The sequence below is a fragment of the Panthera tigris genome, chromosome A1 (genome assembly GCF_018350195.1).
Source record: "Panthera tigris isolate Pti1 chromosome A1, P.tigris_Pti1_mat1.1, whole genome shotgun sequence".
NCBI classification, from domain to species: Eukaryota; Metazoa; Chordata; class Mammalia; order Carnivora; family Felidae; genus Panthera; species Panthera tigris.
Window position 1 is genome coordinate 78375453 of NC_056660.1, and position 15816 is coordinate 78391268.

Sequence of the window (15816 nt, forward strand, 5' to 3'; positions counted from 1 at the left end):
AACAAAATTGAAATAACGAACATCCCAAAGCTTGGTCATGGGCACGTGGACTTTCCTTGCGTATTCTCTTGACTCTTATATGTGTATGAAATTTCAGTAACAAAAAGTTTTGAAATATTTGTTATCTTGACCAATAAGGTGGCTAAGTTATTGTTACCTTTATGTGCATTTCTTTGGGTACTTAATGAAAATGAACATGTTTATCATTTAGGGGCCATATACTCTCTTTCCTCTCTATACATATTCTTTTCCCATATTTTAAAATCTGCCAGTAGGTCCTTTATTTTGATTTGTAGGATGTTTTAAGAACAGTAGAGCCTTTTATTTAGTGTATTTAAATATTCTGTATTCTTTTTCATTTTTTAATATTTTATAAAATATATATATATAAAATTTATGTAAAATATTTTTATATATGTATAAATTTTTATTTTTGGCATATGTTTATTTTTAAATGTTCAAATAGAGATAGTAATACATTTTTCCTCCACATTTTTTTTTCTTCTGGTGTCACTGTTAGATTATTTGCCTTTAACACGTGCTGCTTCCAATATGACAATAAGATAGAAATCTTTTGGGTCAAAAACAAAGCGGAACAAAACTCTGCCTTCTAACATCCTCTGCACCTCCAGGGCCGCCTGGCTATTACTTTATCTGCTGCTTCCATTTGCTGGGTATATTGGCCCAAGTGGGGTTCTCCCACCTGTTTGCTACAGACATCCAGGCAGGGTTTTCTGCACCCCAGGCTGGTCAGTCTCAGCTCTTCCCCGAACCTGCACCTGCTCAAGGGGAGAGATACCATCCACGGCAAGCTTTCCAGCACCGCTTTCTTCTCCCTGACCCCCCCCACACCGGGGTCCCCACACATTCACCTGCCCCACACTGACACCCTCTGTCCCTACCCTGGTGACCCTTCCACAGGTTCTGGGATCAGTGATTTCTTTAGTCAACAGGTAAGAAATGCCTCTACACTCACCACTCAGGTAAAATGGCATCACATCCCATCCCCTCTGGAAACCCACAGTGTTGTCCGTGGCTTACAGGCTACTGTCAGACGTCTGTGAGATGGCATGTGAAGTGCTTGCCCTTGATCTCTCTACCTTCCAGCACATTCTGCAGGGGCCCCCGCTGGCCGCACCCTCTCAGTGCTCCTTTCTTGAGGCATGGAACCATCTGGAACTTCTTCCCTGGAGCTCTCCCAAGGAGGCCCATCTCACCTTCTTGACCATTCGGAGCCTTCTCGTCCCGGAATGCCCAGACCCTTTGGCGTCCCCACCATCACATTCCCCTAATCCCCTCCATCAGAATTCACCCCTGCTCTCTCCAGGATGCTGACTAACCCACAAATCACCCTGCCGTGTGTTCTGGTGGAAGGCCACTCCTGTGCAATGGCAGGACTTTCCTTTAGTCATTGTATTTCCCAGTGCCTTACTCAGACAATGACCACAAATACTTCTTAACTTTCTTTATGACGTGATATATAGCACATTATGCTATTGATTTGGCTCTGAGTCTGTATCCTCGGCACACTGAGTTTCTGTTTTATTTGGGGCATAAACTTCTGATTTATAATTTAGTTTTGGAAAATGGATGACAGCTTTCTCCCCCACCGTCCAATTCCTGGAACCCAGTGCTCCAGAAGGTGGACGTCTGTCCTTGCTCGTCAGTAAGCTCTCTGTTTCCCCCACCAGCCCCCACACCTCTGACACTCCTGCTACACATGAATCCCGGACTCGGCTGTGCCTTCCTGCCTGGACACCCAGTTTTTGCTGACTCCCTGCTTATTTGGATGCCTGGGATTCCAATTTGTGACTGATCTCAGATGTCCATCATTCCTCCCTCCTGGTTTAGTTTCCAGATCACTCAAACACTGATTGATTGGCCCCTTTCCCACACCTGCTATGCCAGTCTCTAATATAATTTCCCCTGGCCAACTTCAGACATTGCTGTTGCTTGTGGCCAGGGCCCATCTTGCCCCATGACTTCCATGTGTAGGCCTGTCCCTTTCCAGGTGCTGGCCCCAGTGTGCCTGGTGTCGATGAAGCTAACCTTTCCATGCCAAGGCCTTTGTATCTGTAACAGGAAGATTGACTGGGGGTAGGGGGGCTTGTTATGTGCTGATAGGGTTCTGTGGACTTCCTGGGGAGCTCACTCACTCCTGATCTGAAAAGGCGTGCAGTGATTTCCTAATGATCTTGAATTTGGGAAGCCTGTATATGTCTGATCAATTATACCATACTAGTTAATTACAATTTTAGAGAAGAGCAGCTATCACTTCATAATTTAAGGCCCCTGGATTGAGCTCATTCCGTCAGGTAATTTTCTTCTTTTCATGTTTCCATCTTTTTTTTTTTAATATGAAATTTATTGTCAAATTGGTTTCCATGCAACACCCAGTGCTCATCCCAACAGGTGCCCTCCTCAATGCCCATCACCCACTTTCCCCTCCCTCCCACCCCCCATCAACCCTCAGTTTGTTCTCAGTTTTAAAGAGTCTTTTATGGTTTGGCTCCCTCCCTCTCCAACTTTTTTTTTCCTTCCCCTCCCCCATGGTCTTCTGTTAAGTTTCTCAGGATCCACATAAGAGTGAAAACATATGGTGTCTTTCTCTGCCTGACTTATTTCACTTAGCGTAATACCTTCTAGTTCTATCCACGTTGCTGCAAATGGTCATTCTTTCTCATTGCCAAGTAGTATTCCATTGTGTATATAAACCACATCTTCTTTCTCCATTTGTCAGTTGGACATTTAGGCTCTTTCCATAATTTGGCTATTGTTGAAAGTGCTGCTATAAACACTGGGGTACAAGTGCCCCTATGCATCAACACTCCTGTATCCCTTGGGTAAATTCTTAGCAGTGCTATTGCTGGGTCATAGGGTAGATCTATTTTTAATTTTTTGAGGAACCTCCACACTGTTTTCCAGAGTGTCTGCACCAGTTTGCATTCCCACCAAGAGTGCAAGAGGGTTCCTGTTTCTCCACATCCTTGCCAGCATCTATAGTCTCCTGATTTGTTCATTTTAGCCACTCTGACTAGTGTGAGGTGGTATCTGAGTCTGGCTTTGATTTGTATTTCCCTGATAAGGAGTGACATTGAGCATCTTTTCATGTGCCTATTGGCTATCTGGATGTCTTCTTTAGAGAAGTGTCTATTCATGTCTTCTGCCCATTTCTTCACTGGATTATTTGTTTTTTGGGTGTGAAGTTTGGTGAGTTCTTTATAAATTTTGGATACTAGCCCTTTGTCTGATACGTCATTTGCAAACACCTTTTCCCATTCTTTCGGTTGCCTTTTAGTTTTGTTGATTGTTTCCTTTGCAGTGCAGAAGCCTTTTATCTTCATGAGGTCCCAGTCGTTCATTTTTGCTTTTATCTTTATGAACAAGTCACTTGTGGTGACTCTCAACCCCTGTCTCCTGTTGGTGCTGAGTCAGCGGAGGTTTTGCCACCAGGGGGACATTTTTTGGCTCTCTCAGTTGTGAGGTGTTACTACCATATAGGGCAGAGACCAGAGATGCTGCTAACCATCCCACAGTGCACAGGGCAGCCCCACAACAGAGAAACTTCCAGCCCAAAGCGCCAGCTGCGCTGAGGTGGAGAAACCCTGTTTCTATCGTGAGGGATCACTGATAAAATCCTTTGGTGCCTATGGGGACTTCTGTAGTATTTCAGTGGGGGCTATCCATGTCCTTGAACCCTCTATTTGTCCTGCAAGGCTGGTGATGAATTGGTCTGCTGGGGGTGGGCAGCTACCGTGGCCTTTTCCTCATAGGAGTCCACCAACCCCTTCCTCCCCATTGTGTGTGAACACTAGCCAATGGAGTTCGTGTGACACGTAGACTCGATAATGTCTGGTCTGTCCTCCACTCCCCTCTTCACCTCCCTGCGGCCCAAATGAGATGCCAACTTTCCACTGTAGTGGCCCAAGGTACCCGTTCACTCTCTGAGGCCCTTAGGCTCCTCCCACTGCTGTCCCTGCTTCACCAAACTATCCTCAGTTTCCCCTACAGTACTTCTCTGCTCACTTTGTGCCATTATGGAACATTTCCTCACCATCCCTTCATTGCTTTTTTCAACATCCTGCCTCTTTTATTTAATGGAATTGCAACAGTATTTTGTGTTCCCATGTTTCCTTAGGAAATTTTTATCCAATGAGTATTTGCTGACCATCATTTCCATCCATGAGATGTAAAAAGTCGACTTTTTGGCAGTAAGTACACAGCTTTTTTTATTTGGGGGAAGGACACCCAACTTAACCTCGACTTGGTGTTGACCTCAACAGGTTTACCTGAAGAAGAGGGGTTCCCCAGATTTTCTGTGAGCACCTTCACGACCTCATCGTTTCAGAGACAGAGAGAGACCCACACCACTCAGGTAAGGACCCTCAGATATTCACATTTGGAGTGACAGCTGGAAATAAGTTACGACCAGAGACTTGGTGTGGCGTGACCAAGAATGTACGTTCCTCCTGGACTAGACCACACGGTTGCTCTCACTCCGTCCCTAAGTTATCTCCAGCTCAACATCCCTCTCTCTCTCTGTCAGCAGACTCCAGCTCTCTGCTGGTTAGAAGGGGAAGAAGAAGAATGCCCAAAACAAACAAAATGTAATACTTTTAAATTGAATATTGTAGACATAATTTATGTTGTGGTCTTTAAAAAATCACTGTCAGATGAAGACGATGTTACGTCCACCGAGTGATGCTAACATAGTTTCCGCATTTGACCTCGGCTAAAATAGGACTCTGAGGGCAAAGCGCACAGAAATAAAATGCTGGAGGCACCTGTGGTGTTATGGCACGCCATCCTATCTCGTTGACTGCCTCTAAATTCCACATAGCCCAGATTGATTTAAAATATAGCATATGGGGGCACATGACTCTGGATCTTGGGGTCGTGAGGTCAGGCCCCACGTGGGCATAGAGCTTACTTTAGGGGCACCCGGGTGGCTCAGTTGGTTAAGCGTTCGACTCTTGATTCCGGCTCAGATCATGATCTCACAGTTCCTGGGATCAAGCCCCACATCGGGCTGTGCACTGACCGCAGGGATACTGCTTGGGATTCTCCCTCTTTCTCTCTCTGCCCATCCCCCACTTGTGTTTTCTCCCTCTCTCTCTCTCTCTCTCTCTCTGTCTGTCTCTCTGTCTCTCTCTCTCAAAATGCATAAACGTAAAAAAATAGGTAAAGAAAATGTATCGTATGATCAGGACACTATAAAGCCAAAATGAGATTACAGTTCACAAAGCCGTTTTTGACATGTTTCAGTGATTTTCTGTATATGCTTAATGTGTTTGGCTTTAAAAAGTTCACCACACTAAAGAAGATTATCGCTTCAAGAAAAAAGCAAACAAAAAACCAACGACACCACTAGTGTGTTTAGAAAGAAAAAGGATTTATATCATATAATTTAGTGTTCTTTTAATGCTGAATTTTAAAATATTTAAAATACTGTTTTTGGTCATTATCTTCAAAAAGATGACTTTGCATTTCAAGGTGAAACACACCCAACAATGTATCAAAGAGCTTGTTATCAACAGGGTCAAAATTATTGCTTTAGCAACAGGGTTCTTATTTTGTATGGAGCTATAGTACCACTTTGATGATGTCAAATATCTACATCAAAATCTTTTTAAAAAACTCAGTGGAGTATCCAGATGCTTCCATAAAGTCGACAACCCAGCCACTGATCTGTTTTCCTCTGCATACTTGGCATTATATAGATTAGTCTATTGGCGTCAGCTGAGATTTTTTCCAAATAACACTGGTGAGGTAGTGAGAAAAATCAATAACTTTAATCTTAAAAATAAATCTTACAGTATGCAGTCGGTTCAAATCACTTGCACTGATGTATAGGGACTGAAATAGAAAGAAAATGCTGATAGACTACAATAACGGATCGCACTATCTCCCCTCTGGTCCTTAGAGATGTATTGACTTTACTTTGTAAGCCTTACAGATGCTTTATCTGAGAGAATTCACAGGGGAGCCTACTTGTAAGGAACACCGGTTTGATTTTTATTAGAAGACTGACTCCTACACTTCAGAGCACAGATGCCGGCCACCTGACACCCTTTCCGGGGCTCCCACTATAACGTGGTTCATAGAGAAAGGGTTAATTTTGAAAGAAGGTGCATAAAACAGGCTTCTCTGTAACTTTTTCCCTGGTCTTGCATGGGTTCGGCTAAGAAGCAAATAGAGATGGGAAAGATCATGAGGAATTAGTGTCCATTCCTACCTGTCAGTGGGGACTTTTTGTTCAGATGCAAACAGTCTTGGCTTGCAGTCATCTCACAGTGCCTTTCTTCAAGGGAGCAGGAAACCAGGCTCATTTTCTTCCCTGTAAAGTGTGAGGATTCTCATGCTAGGACACGTTTCTCGCTGTTGAAAAGCTGTAAGAGTTATGTGAAATTGCGCATTTAATGGCCACACGTCTTTCTGCGAAAACGACTCTTGTGTGACATATTCCACAGGAAATATGGACACATGCAGGCATATCGCATTTTAAATTTTCTACTAATGCAATTAGATAAGAATTCTATAAAATCAGCCCTCGACTGATTGGGTATGTAGCAGTAAAATTAAATGTTGACTACAAATTGAATTTCTCTTTGTGGAGGTCTAGAGTTTAATTGGCATCATCAAGGATTTTAGTGAAATCCTTTAAGAAAGATAAAATGCATGTGCATTATTGTAGATAAAGAAAACAGGAAACAGATTCAGTCATTTGCCAAAGATCATAGGGAAAATTTGGAGTGCATGGTTTGAACGGATATCAAGATCATATGTCCTATTCCTGAGAATGAACGTGACCAAAACCCATTAAAAGCACTGCAGGAGTTATCCAACTTTTTCACACAGTTTGAAGACTTTTTGGTCAGGACAAAAACCTAAATAGCCATGGTGGACATTTATGACTTGGCTTTTTAGCTGCCAGTCACATGCTGAGATATCTCACGATGAAAACAGAAAGGGAGAGGCTCATCCTTCCTTCCCTCCTTTGTGAGGTAGACGATACGTGTGAGGGGGGCTCAGCCAATCTGTCAACCGTGGATTATGGCGTGAGAGACATATGATGGAAGGGACGAGAAGAGTAGATGTCACCAAGGAGGTGACATGTGGCAGAGGTGACTTCCCTCTGGGGCAGCTGTTAGGCAGTGTTACGATGACCTCCAGGCATTGAATCCACTTGGATTCCTGCCCACTTGCCACACAATTTCCTTCTCGCTCCGGTCTCTCTCTCTCACCTTCCAATGAAGGTCCCACCTGTTCAGATGTCCAGAATTACTTTTCATGGCTCGCAAATTAGAATTTTCACTGACACCGATATAGACGTGGAATGTTTTCTCATGAGGGTAGCGCCTCAGCAAAGACTAGTAGTCTCTTTCCTCAAGGTGCAGAGGAGAGACAATGTAGTTTATGTTCTTTTCCATCATAACATTTCTTACACTTTGCAAAACATAATGACTTCACAGAAATGTAGTAAAAATAGGGGCGCCTGGGTGGCTCCGTTGGGTAAGCATCCAACTTCAGCTCAGGTCATGATCTCACGCTTCGTGGGTTCGAGCCCCACGTTGTGCTCTGTGCTGACAGCTCAGAGCCTGGAGCCTGTTTCAGATTCTGCCTCTCCCCCTCTCTCTACCCCTCCCTTGCTCGCATTCTGTCTCTCTCTCTTTCTCAAAAATAAACTTCAACAATTTTTAAAAAGTAGTGAAAATATATTGCCCTTGAAATATTTGAAAATAATGAAAGCTGGGACCTTAGCCATATCGTGAATGTGGCTGTGTTCATTGTTGCTCCTTATAGCGAAGGCTCTGTGGGTCCTTGCTGTGGAGCAAAATAGAATAGCCATGACCTTACACAGCCAGCAGCGAGTGCGTGATACCTTGGAATCCCGCACGCTGGCCCTGATGGGGGCTTTGTGGCACTTCCCAGCGCTCAACTCTGCAATCCCAGAGATCCAGGTCGGTTTTGAAATTAGATGGTGTTTATAAAAATAATATGCCATTTATCTACTGGCTATTTTATGAGATGTATAGTAGCTTTTTTAAAGGAGTGTGTGCCATTTGGCATGAAAAGATCCGTCCGAAGTAACGCAGCGGTAGGAGACTCAGCACTGAGGGAAACACTGAGAGTACCTTCCAACCCAGAGTGACTTAGCTCTTTTCACTGTGATTGCAATCCTCTGCTGACTCAGAAGGCCGGGTAACCTGACACAGAAACCCCGTGGATTATAAATAGAGCAAAATCATGAACCCCGTGGGGGAGGGACCCAAAGGCAGGAGGGTACAAGGAGGGAAGGGATAAAATAAAATTCTCAGTTCTTGCCCTCAGCCTGAAGTCGATTTATACACCTGTTTAGGGCTCTACACTTGCTATTGACAAATGGGCCACTTTCTTTTTTCACTTGAGCGTACCTTATGTATGTACATTTTCATTTTACCTTTACCACCGTCCACTTCTCGCCATTGATTCCTCTCAGGTTTTGTTCTCCTCGACGACATTGTGTGGTTCATGATCTTTGAGTTTCGTTGTGGGCAGTTATCATATTATTTACCAAACTTTTTGTTATGATTTTTTAAAGAGCATAAAAAGTTATCATTAATATCTGTCATATTCAAATATCCATCGTAAGAAATCATTGGTGGTCTCGGATAAAAGAGTGGCAGTCCAGCACCCAAGAGCTTCATGAGTATTTAGCCCACTCAGACCACCGCCACCAAAGAAAGCAGAAACGTAATCAATGTCAATTGATCCACAGTCAAGAGACAAATTGTTATGTGGTTTGTTTTACTGAACCAGCAAAGAAACCTTTTTGTAATGTTACATATCAACAAAGTGAAGACTTGTGGGGGCACTAAATAAAGCCAGTGCCTTCTCAGTATTTCATCGTATTTGTCACGTGAATGCCTGATAGGTATCATGGCAGAGAAACAGTGCTAGATAAAATAACAAAATGTAGACACACTCAATCATTAAGGGAGGATTCTAAAGCACATGGTGGGAAATAGAAATTAGATAACTGTTTCAAAAGGCAAGGTATAAGTATTTCATTTATAAGCTGCAAACACGAGACGAGACGTAGCATGGGAGGCTCGTTCACACAGCTGAGGTTTCAGGGAATCAGCACGCACCCCTCGTGACTTCTATAGTATGTGCCAGAAATGAAGGCAGTAAATTAATTTGATGGTATGAGTTGAATGGCAGCATTTTCAAAAGAGAAGGGAAGAATCCTGTATAGTTACAGAGAAACTTGCGAAATAAATGACAAAAGCAAATCTCCTATTTTGTATTTTTCCTCCATAAAATTGCACCCTGTGTCTATCCCAAATGCATTCAAATGCATATTTTTCTAGTGAACACGTTGACTATTATCAATGAGGAGATCATTCAGTTTTAAGAAATATGAGAAGAATGCAAAATAAGAAGGTCTTGTGATATCTCTGCATGCTCACCTTACAGATGGGAAGGCTGTAGTGAGTCAATACCATTGTATGAGGGAGGAAGTAACATTGCATCTGAGAAAATGCGGTTGAGTACAAATTCGAGTTAACTTAGGAACTGCAATATTCCCTTAAAAAGATTTAATTTTTAAAATTAAAAGAAAAGAAAAAACTAAAAAAGAAAAACAAAACTAAAAAGAAAAAGAAAAAACAAAATTTATGGGTATAAATCCCATAACTGTTATTTAGCAGGTAGGTACAGAAAGTAGCAGTTAGTTTTCAAATTGATTAAAGAAAATACATGTAACATGTCAAGCCTGCAGCCTGCCATATAACAATATATGCGTATAAACAATGTTTGCTATATTATCTTGGTGTTCTTTTTTTTTTTTTCAAGGTCAGTATTCTGAACATCAATTCTGATTCTAACATAGTAGATGCTATCTAAAATATATAGGGGGTTAGACAGAATCAGCATGACACAGCACTTCTCTGGGATTTTGATAAAATGTGGCTGGCATGTATGTGATTTTCAAAAACATTTTGCTATGGAATACTATATATTTGGGGGGGGGGGCACAGTGATGAGTAAAACACCCAACTTCAATAAATCGTAACATTTCACCATATCTGCTCTGGCACCATATATTTTAGAGAAATCTATAGCCCATCCCCGCCTGCCACACCGGGGTGAATCCCATCCGGAAATTAGGGCATAACCCTCCATCCATGTTTGTACTTTTACTAATATGAATGTACCCATAAATTATATCATGTCCGTAAGTAAAAATGGATGATTCGTATGCTTTTACAGTGTACATAAAGGTGTCACTCTGAACTGATTTGCAGATTATTTTCTAGTTGTTGAGGTGTTTTTTTCCCCCATTTGGATGCATGGTGCTCTCATTTGCTGTTTCATTCTGAGTATTAGCTCAAGGTTAAATGTAAAGCCTTAACGTGGAGCGGTAGGCGGGAGGCAGTAGGAAGGGAGATTACAGGGGACACACTCACAGGCTCTGAGCACAACATTGCATTCAAGTTCCCTCAGCAAGCTCGGGAGAGAGCAAGTCCATTGGAAGAGACAAGGCCTTAGGAACACCCGGCCCCAGCGGGAAGGGTGGGTCTCGCCTTGCTGCCACCTCCAGCCTCAGGGGACAGCCGTGCCTCTGGCAGCCAGACTGTCTTCCTCCAGATGGTCACAAGGTGGTTGGATGTGTCTCTGGGGGTCCTGAGAATCTTAATCCAGTGAGCTCTATGAAAGATGCACGGGGATGTACTGAATGTCCAGTGACAATATGGCAGCACGGACTTAGATGCACAAACATTTGCCAGAGGGCTACAACCAGGGCTTTGGCACAGATCCTTACTGGTGCCTCTAGAAGCTCCCTTTCAACACCAAAAAAAATTTTTTTAATGAAAAACATAACTGTAGGTGTCAATATGCCTCCTCCACTTTAAACTTTTCCCAGAAAGAGGGTTTCCATAGATATATTCATGACATTTCTTAAAAACAACATGTTTGCAGTTTGACAAAGTGGAGTGGAAAACTTGATCAAAAGCAAGTTTCCAAATTATTACTGTTACAAACAGTGCTACGGTGAAGATCATAGAATGTGCCCCTAACTTGTAATTTAGGGGGAAAAAAATCCAAAGATTTCCCCTAGAAATGGAAATACTGCATTTCTGAGGGTGCACATTTTCAACCATAGGAGTTACTGCCAATAATTCCCCAAAATAGTTGAACACACCTCTAAAAGGGAATGTTTCTCCCCCCGCCTTTTTTCCTGAAAGTCGCTTGGTTTAATTAATCTTTCTTTTTTAATTTTTCAATTTAATTTTATTTTTTTAATGATGTGGTAAGTGTAAAACAGATCTTATTATGGCTTTGTTTTACATTTCCCTGGTTGCCGTCGAGCGTTTTCATATGTCCTCAGACCTAGTAGCCCAAAGATATCCTTTTCCTATTTCGGAACTGGTTTGCATGAGTTTCTAGATGACTTGAAAGAATTCTTTACATATTCTGAATAATATTCCTCGTCAGTCGCTTGCATGACAAACACTTTGGTTATAGTGTTTTCTTTTCTTTTTTTAATTTTTTAAAATATTTTTTATTTATTTTTGTGACAGAGAGAGACAGAGCATGAGCAGGGGAGGGGCAGAGAGAGAGGGAGACACAGAATCGGAAGCAGGCTCCAGGCTCTGAGCTGTCAGCACAGAGCCCGATACGGGGCTCGAACCCACAGACTGTGAGATCATGACCTGAGCCAAAGTCGGACTCTTAACCAACTGAGCCACCCAGGCGCCCCTGGTTATAGTGTTTTCTTAGTCTGACCAGAAGTTTGTCAACTTCATTGATCTTTTAAAAACAGCTTTTGATTGTATTGATATTCTCTATTATTTTTCTGCTTCATTGATTTCTGTGCTCTTTAATATTTCCTTCCTTTTGCTTGCTTTGGGTATAATTGTTCTATTTCTAGTTTCTTAGCAAGTGTAGAACATTGATTTCATGCCTTCTGTTTTTTCTAATAGTATTTAATGTAGTACACTCCCATCTCTGGCTATGTTACCTGTGTTCTGAAAATTCTGATAGTTTTGTTTTTATTTTCATTCAATTCATGCTTTCTGATTTCTCTTAGGGTTTCCTCTTTAACTGATGTTGTTGCCTTCCAAACATTTGAGGACTTTCCAGATATCTTTCTGGTTTTTTATTTCTAGTTTAGTTGCATTATGATCTCAGAATATATACTTTGCATAATTTCAGTTCTCTTCAATTTATCAGGAATTACTCTATGGCCCAGAATAGGCGCTATCTGGGTGGAATTTCCATGAAAAGGAGTATCCTGCTATTGTCATATAGTGATCTGGAAATGTCTATTGGGTCAAGTTGATTGACAGTGTTGTGTGGGGCTTCTGTATCGTGACTGATTTTCTGTCCACTGAATACTGAGAGAAGAGCACCCTGAGTCTCCAACTATAATTGAGATTTTGGCTACTTTTCCTTTCAGGCTAATCAGTTTTTACCTTATATTTTTGGAAGTTTTGTCATTAGGTGTGTAGACCTTGAAGAGTATTGCATCTTTTTGATGAATAAATCTGTTTATCATTTGTACTTCTGATAATTAATATTCATTTTCCTGAGGTCTTCTTTGACCGAAATTAAAATAACCATTCTTTTGATCATTGTGTGCAAGGTATGTTTTTCCATTCATTTAATTACTTTTAAACAGCTTTATTAAGATATAATTCACATACCATACAGTTCACACCTTTAAACTATACAATTCAGGGTTTTTTAGTAAGCTCTTAGGGTTCTGCAACTATTATCACAACTATTAACCTCCTCACCATCCCAATGAAAATCCATGCCTTTACTTTTAACCTATTTATGTCTCTATATTTAACTTGTGATTTTTATAAACAATAAATAGATGGGTCTTATTTATTTTTATCCAGTCTGATAGTCTTTGTATTTTATTTGGTGTGTTCAGACCATTTACATTTAATGTAATTATGGATGTGATTGGATTTTGCTCTGTCCATTTTATGTTTTTCTGTTTCTCACCACCATTTTTGTTCTTCTGTTTCCCAGTGATGCTTTCTTTCAGATTATTTGAGTATTTTTAAGCTCTCTATTTTAATTTATCTGTTGGCATTTCAGCTATATGTCTTTGTATGTGTTTTCTTGGTAGTTGATTTAGCAATTGTAATATATACACACCTGTCACTCTATTTGCAGTCAACCGTATTGTTCCTTTTAACCTCTTTCGCTGATCTTTACTTTATAGTCACCACATGTGCTACATCTACATACGTCTACACAGTTATAAATATATTACATCTACATTCCTTATAGTTGTCACATATTTTACATCTACTTAATTGTTGTCAGAAACGTTATATCTGCATACATTGAACACATTCTCCTAGGAGGTGTTGTAAGTTTTGCCTTAAACTGTCATGCACGCTTCAGACAACTTCAGTAGAGAAAAATCTTCTTTTTATTATCCCAGTACTTACCATTTCTATAGCTTCACTCCTTCTAGTTCCATTTCCATCAGACTCAAGAACTTCCTAGTTTTCCTTAATCCGAGTGTGTCTTTATTCTGCGTGCCTTCTCCAAATTTGGATTTCCCTCCACAGTTCACTTGTTTTGGTTTACTTTTCTGGTCCTCAGATAGATGTGCATTTTGTCCAAAGTTTAGTTATAATTACTGAGAGAAATAGGCAGAGGTGGGCTTCTTTCATTGTGGCCCAGCTGACGCATTTACCACACATAAATTTATAGTGTTAATATAGTCAAACTGATTAACCCTTATCTTTACAGATCGTGCTTTTGTTGTACTGATTTTGTTGAAAAATCTTTCTCATTGAGAAAGCCCTCCCCCAAAAGTTCTCTTACCCTGCAGCCATAAAGATCTCTCTCTCCATATATGTTTTAAAGTTTAGGGTGTGTGTGTGTGTGTGTGTGTGTGTGTGTGTGTGTGGTTTGTTGTTGTTTTTACATTTTTTTCTTTTTTTTTTTTTTTTGCATTTAGGAATTTAAACTACCTGGACTTTATTTTTGAGAATGGTGTAAATTGACAATGTAGTTTTACATTTTTCTGTGCCAATAACGATTCTCCCCTGCCTTTTACAATATAAGGCCATGTTTCCCACTTCCTCTCAATGCTGAGTACATTGCCTGAAATGGACTGTTTTCTGTATTCATCTCTGACCTTCTAGACTCTTCTTTAATATTACTTGCCTCCTGATGGCTTTCCTTGAGCACTCCTTCTAAGCAAAGTAGTCATTTGCCTTTATAAATTGGTCCCTGTAATTCTACAGTGCATATCTCCTTTATATGACCTATTTTGTTGTATTATAATTATGCACATGTGTGTAGACCCTGGGACTTTGAGCATATAGAGAATGCATTGAATGTATCCTAATCATTTTTGCATTCCAACACAAACGCTCAATAAATTGCCAACTCAGTGTAATTGTCATCTGGTAGCAGCTTTCGATGAATTAAGAGAAGCAGACTGATAGAATATTTCCTAAATTTATTCAAATATTTAAATTCAGTCTCATGTTAAAAATGTACCAATAAACTTGGTAAATAGAATCACAGGCAGTTGCATTACTGGTTGGAGGATATTAAAGTCACATTTTATATGGTGATTAGGCTCTAAAGCTGGCGTGTTATGTAAAAGTCACATACAACAGAAAAGACTCTGGAACATCCCTTATATTGGCTATAAAGAACAATATACCTTTATATGTTTTATGTATAAAACAATGTGCTTTTCTTGTATGCAACTCTGCACAATCATATGCATATATTTATGCATAATGCATAAAACAACTTAAAGCATATAATAAGATACATATAGTGTTTTGGATTCTAAGGAAGTGGGTGGCACAGAACTGAATTTTCAGAGGTTCATTTATTCATTCCACAAATATTTACTGGGTACCAACTTGTGTCCAGCACAGATCTAGGCACCTTGGTCTATAAAACAAACATCCTTGCCCTCCTGGGAGTTAAATTCTAGCATTGGAAAGCAAACAATGAATGATATTTAAGTCAGATGTATAAAATGCTAAAAGGTAATAAAACATATGAGGAAAGGTAAACAGGATAAGCAAGCTTGGGAGTGACAAGAGCAGGTATGGAAGGAGGTTGGGTTGAGTAGCGAGTTCTAAGAAAGTCAACAAAAGCTTCATTGAGCAAAGACAGAGCAAAGAAGTAGGGAGTGTGCCATGCTGATGTCAGGGTGGAACATTCTAGGTGGGGGGAGAGCAAAGGCCCTGAAATAGGACCTTGCCTGAGTTGCAAGGTGGCCAGTGTGGCTGAAGGGGCGCGAACTCTACGTATTACTAGATGTTTAAATGAAGACAAGTTGGAATCGGCATCCGTGATAAGTGTTAAGTCTAGAAAAGGGAGACTTTCTCATTGTAAACTACAGCTAGGGGCTAAATGTAAAATATCAATTAGGACTATTATTGTACTGTCTTTCTTGAGAACCATTTGCCAGGTTTGAAAACTTGGGTCTGCTCTGAATCTAAGTGAAAGGTAATCGCTTGCCTTTTCTGTAAGGAGAAAATGTAGACAAACAGCTCTATTTCCGCTCAAGGTAAAGAGAACTGGAAGAGAGTCACTTGGGAACCTGTGTCGCTCATTCCCTGACTTGTTACATGTGGTGTTCTGGACACGAATGTGGCCTAACATTTTTTAAATGCAAAATTCAGACTGAAAGAACAGAAAGTTTTCAATTGTGCTGAAATTGTAATCAGCTAATTATGGTGAAAGAATTTATTTTATGGAAAAAAAACTGACTCTGTCAGAAATAGGTTCTAAAGCAACTGAACTGTGATATTGGGAAGAAGTTTCATG

The 15816-nt window shown here is 40.6% G+C and overlaps 1 protein-coding gene across 4 annotated transcripts in view; it reads left to right on the forward strand.

Annotated features, from left to right (window-relative positions):
• Positions 1–15816, forward strand: part of MYO16 (myosin XVI) — a 610989-nt gene that overhangs the window by 579227 nt on the left and 15946 nt on the right. For all 4 annotated transcript variants that reach the window (XR_006215346.1, XM_042980064.1, XM_042980054.1 and 1 more), the window contains exon 34: positions 4284–4375. Coding sequence is in view for 3 of the 4 variants with exons in the window: in XM_042980064.1 (XP_042835998.1) it covers positions 4284–4375 (92 nt within the window). In the remaining variant the exon portion in view is untranslated. The remainder of the gene's footprint in view (positions 1–4283; positions 4376–15816) is intronic.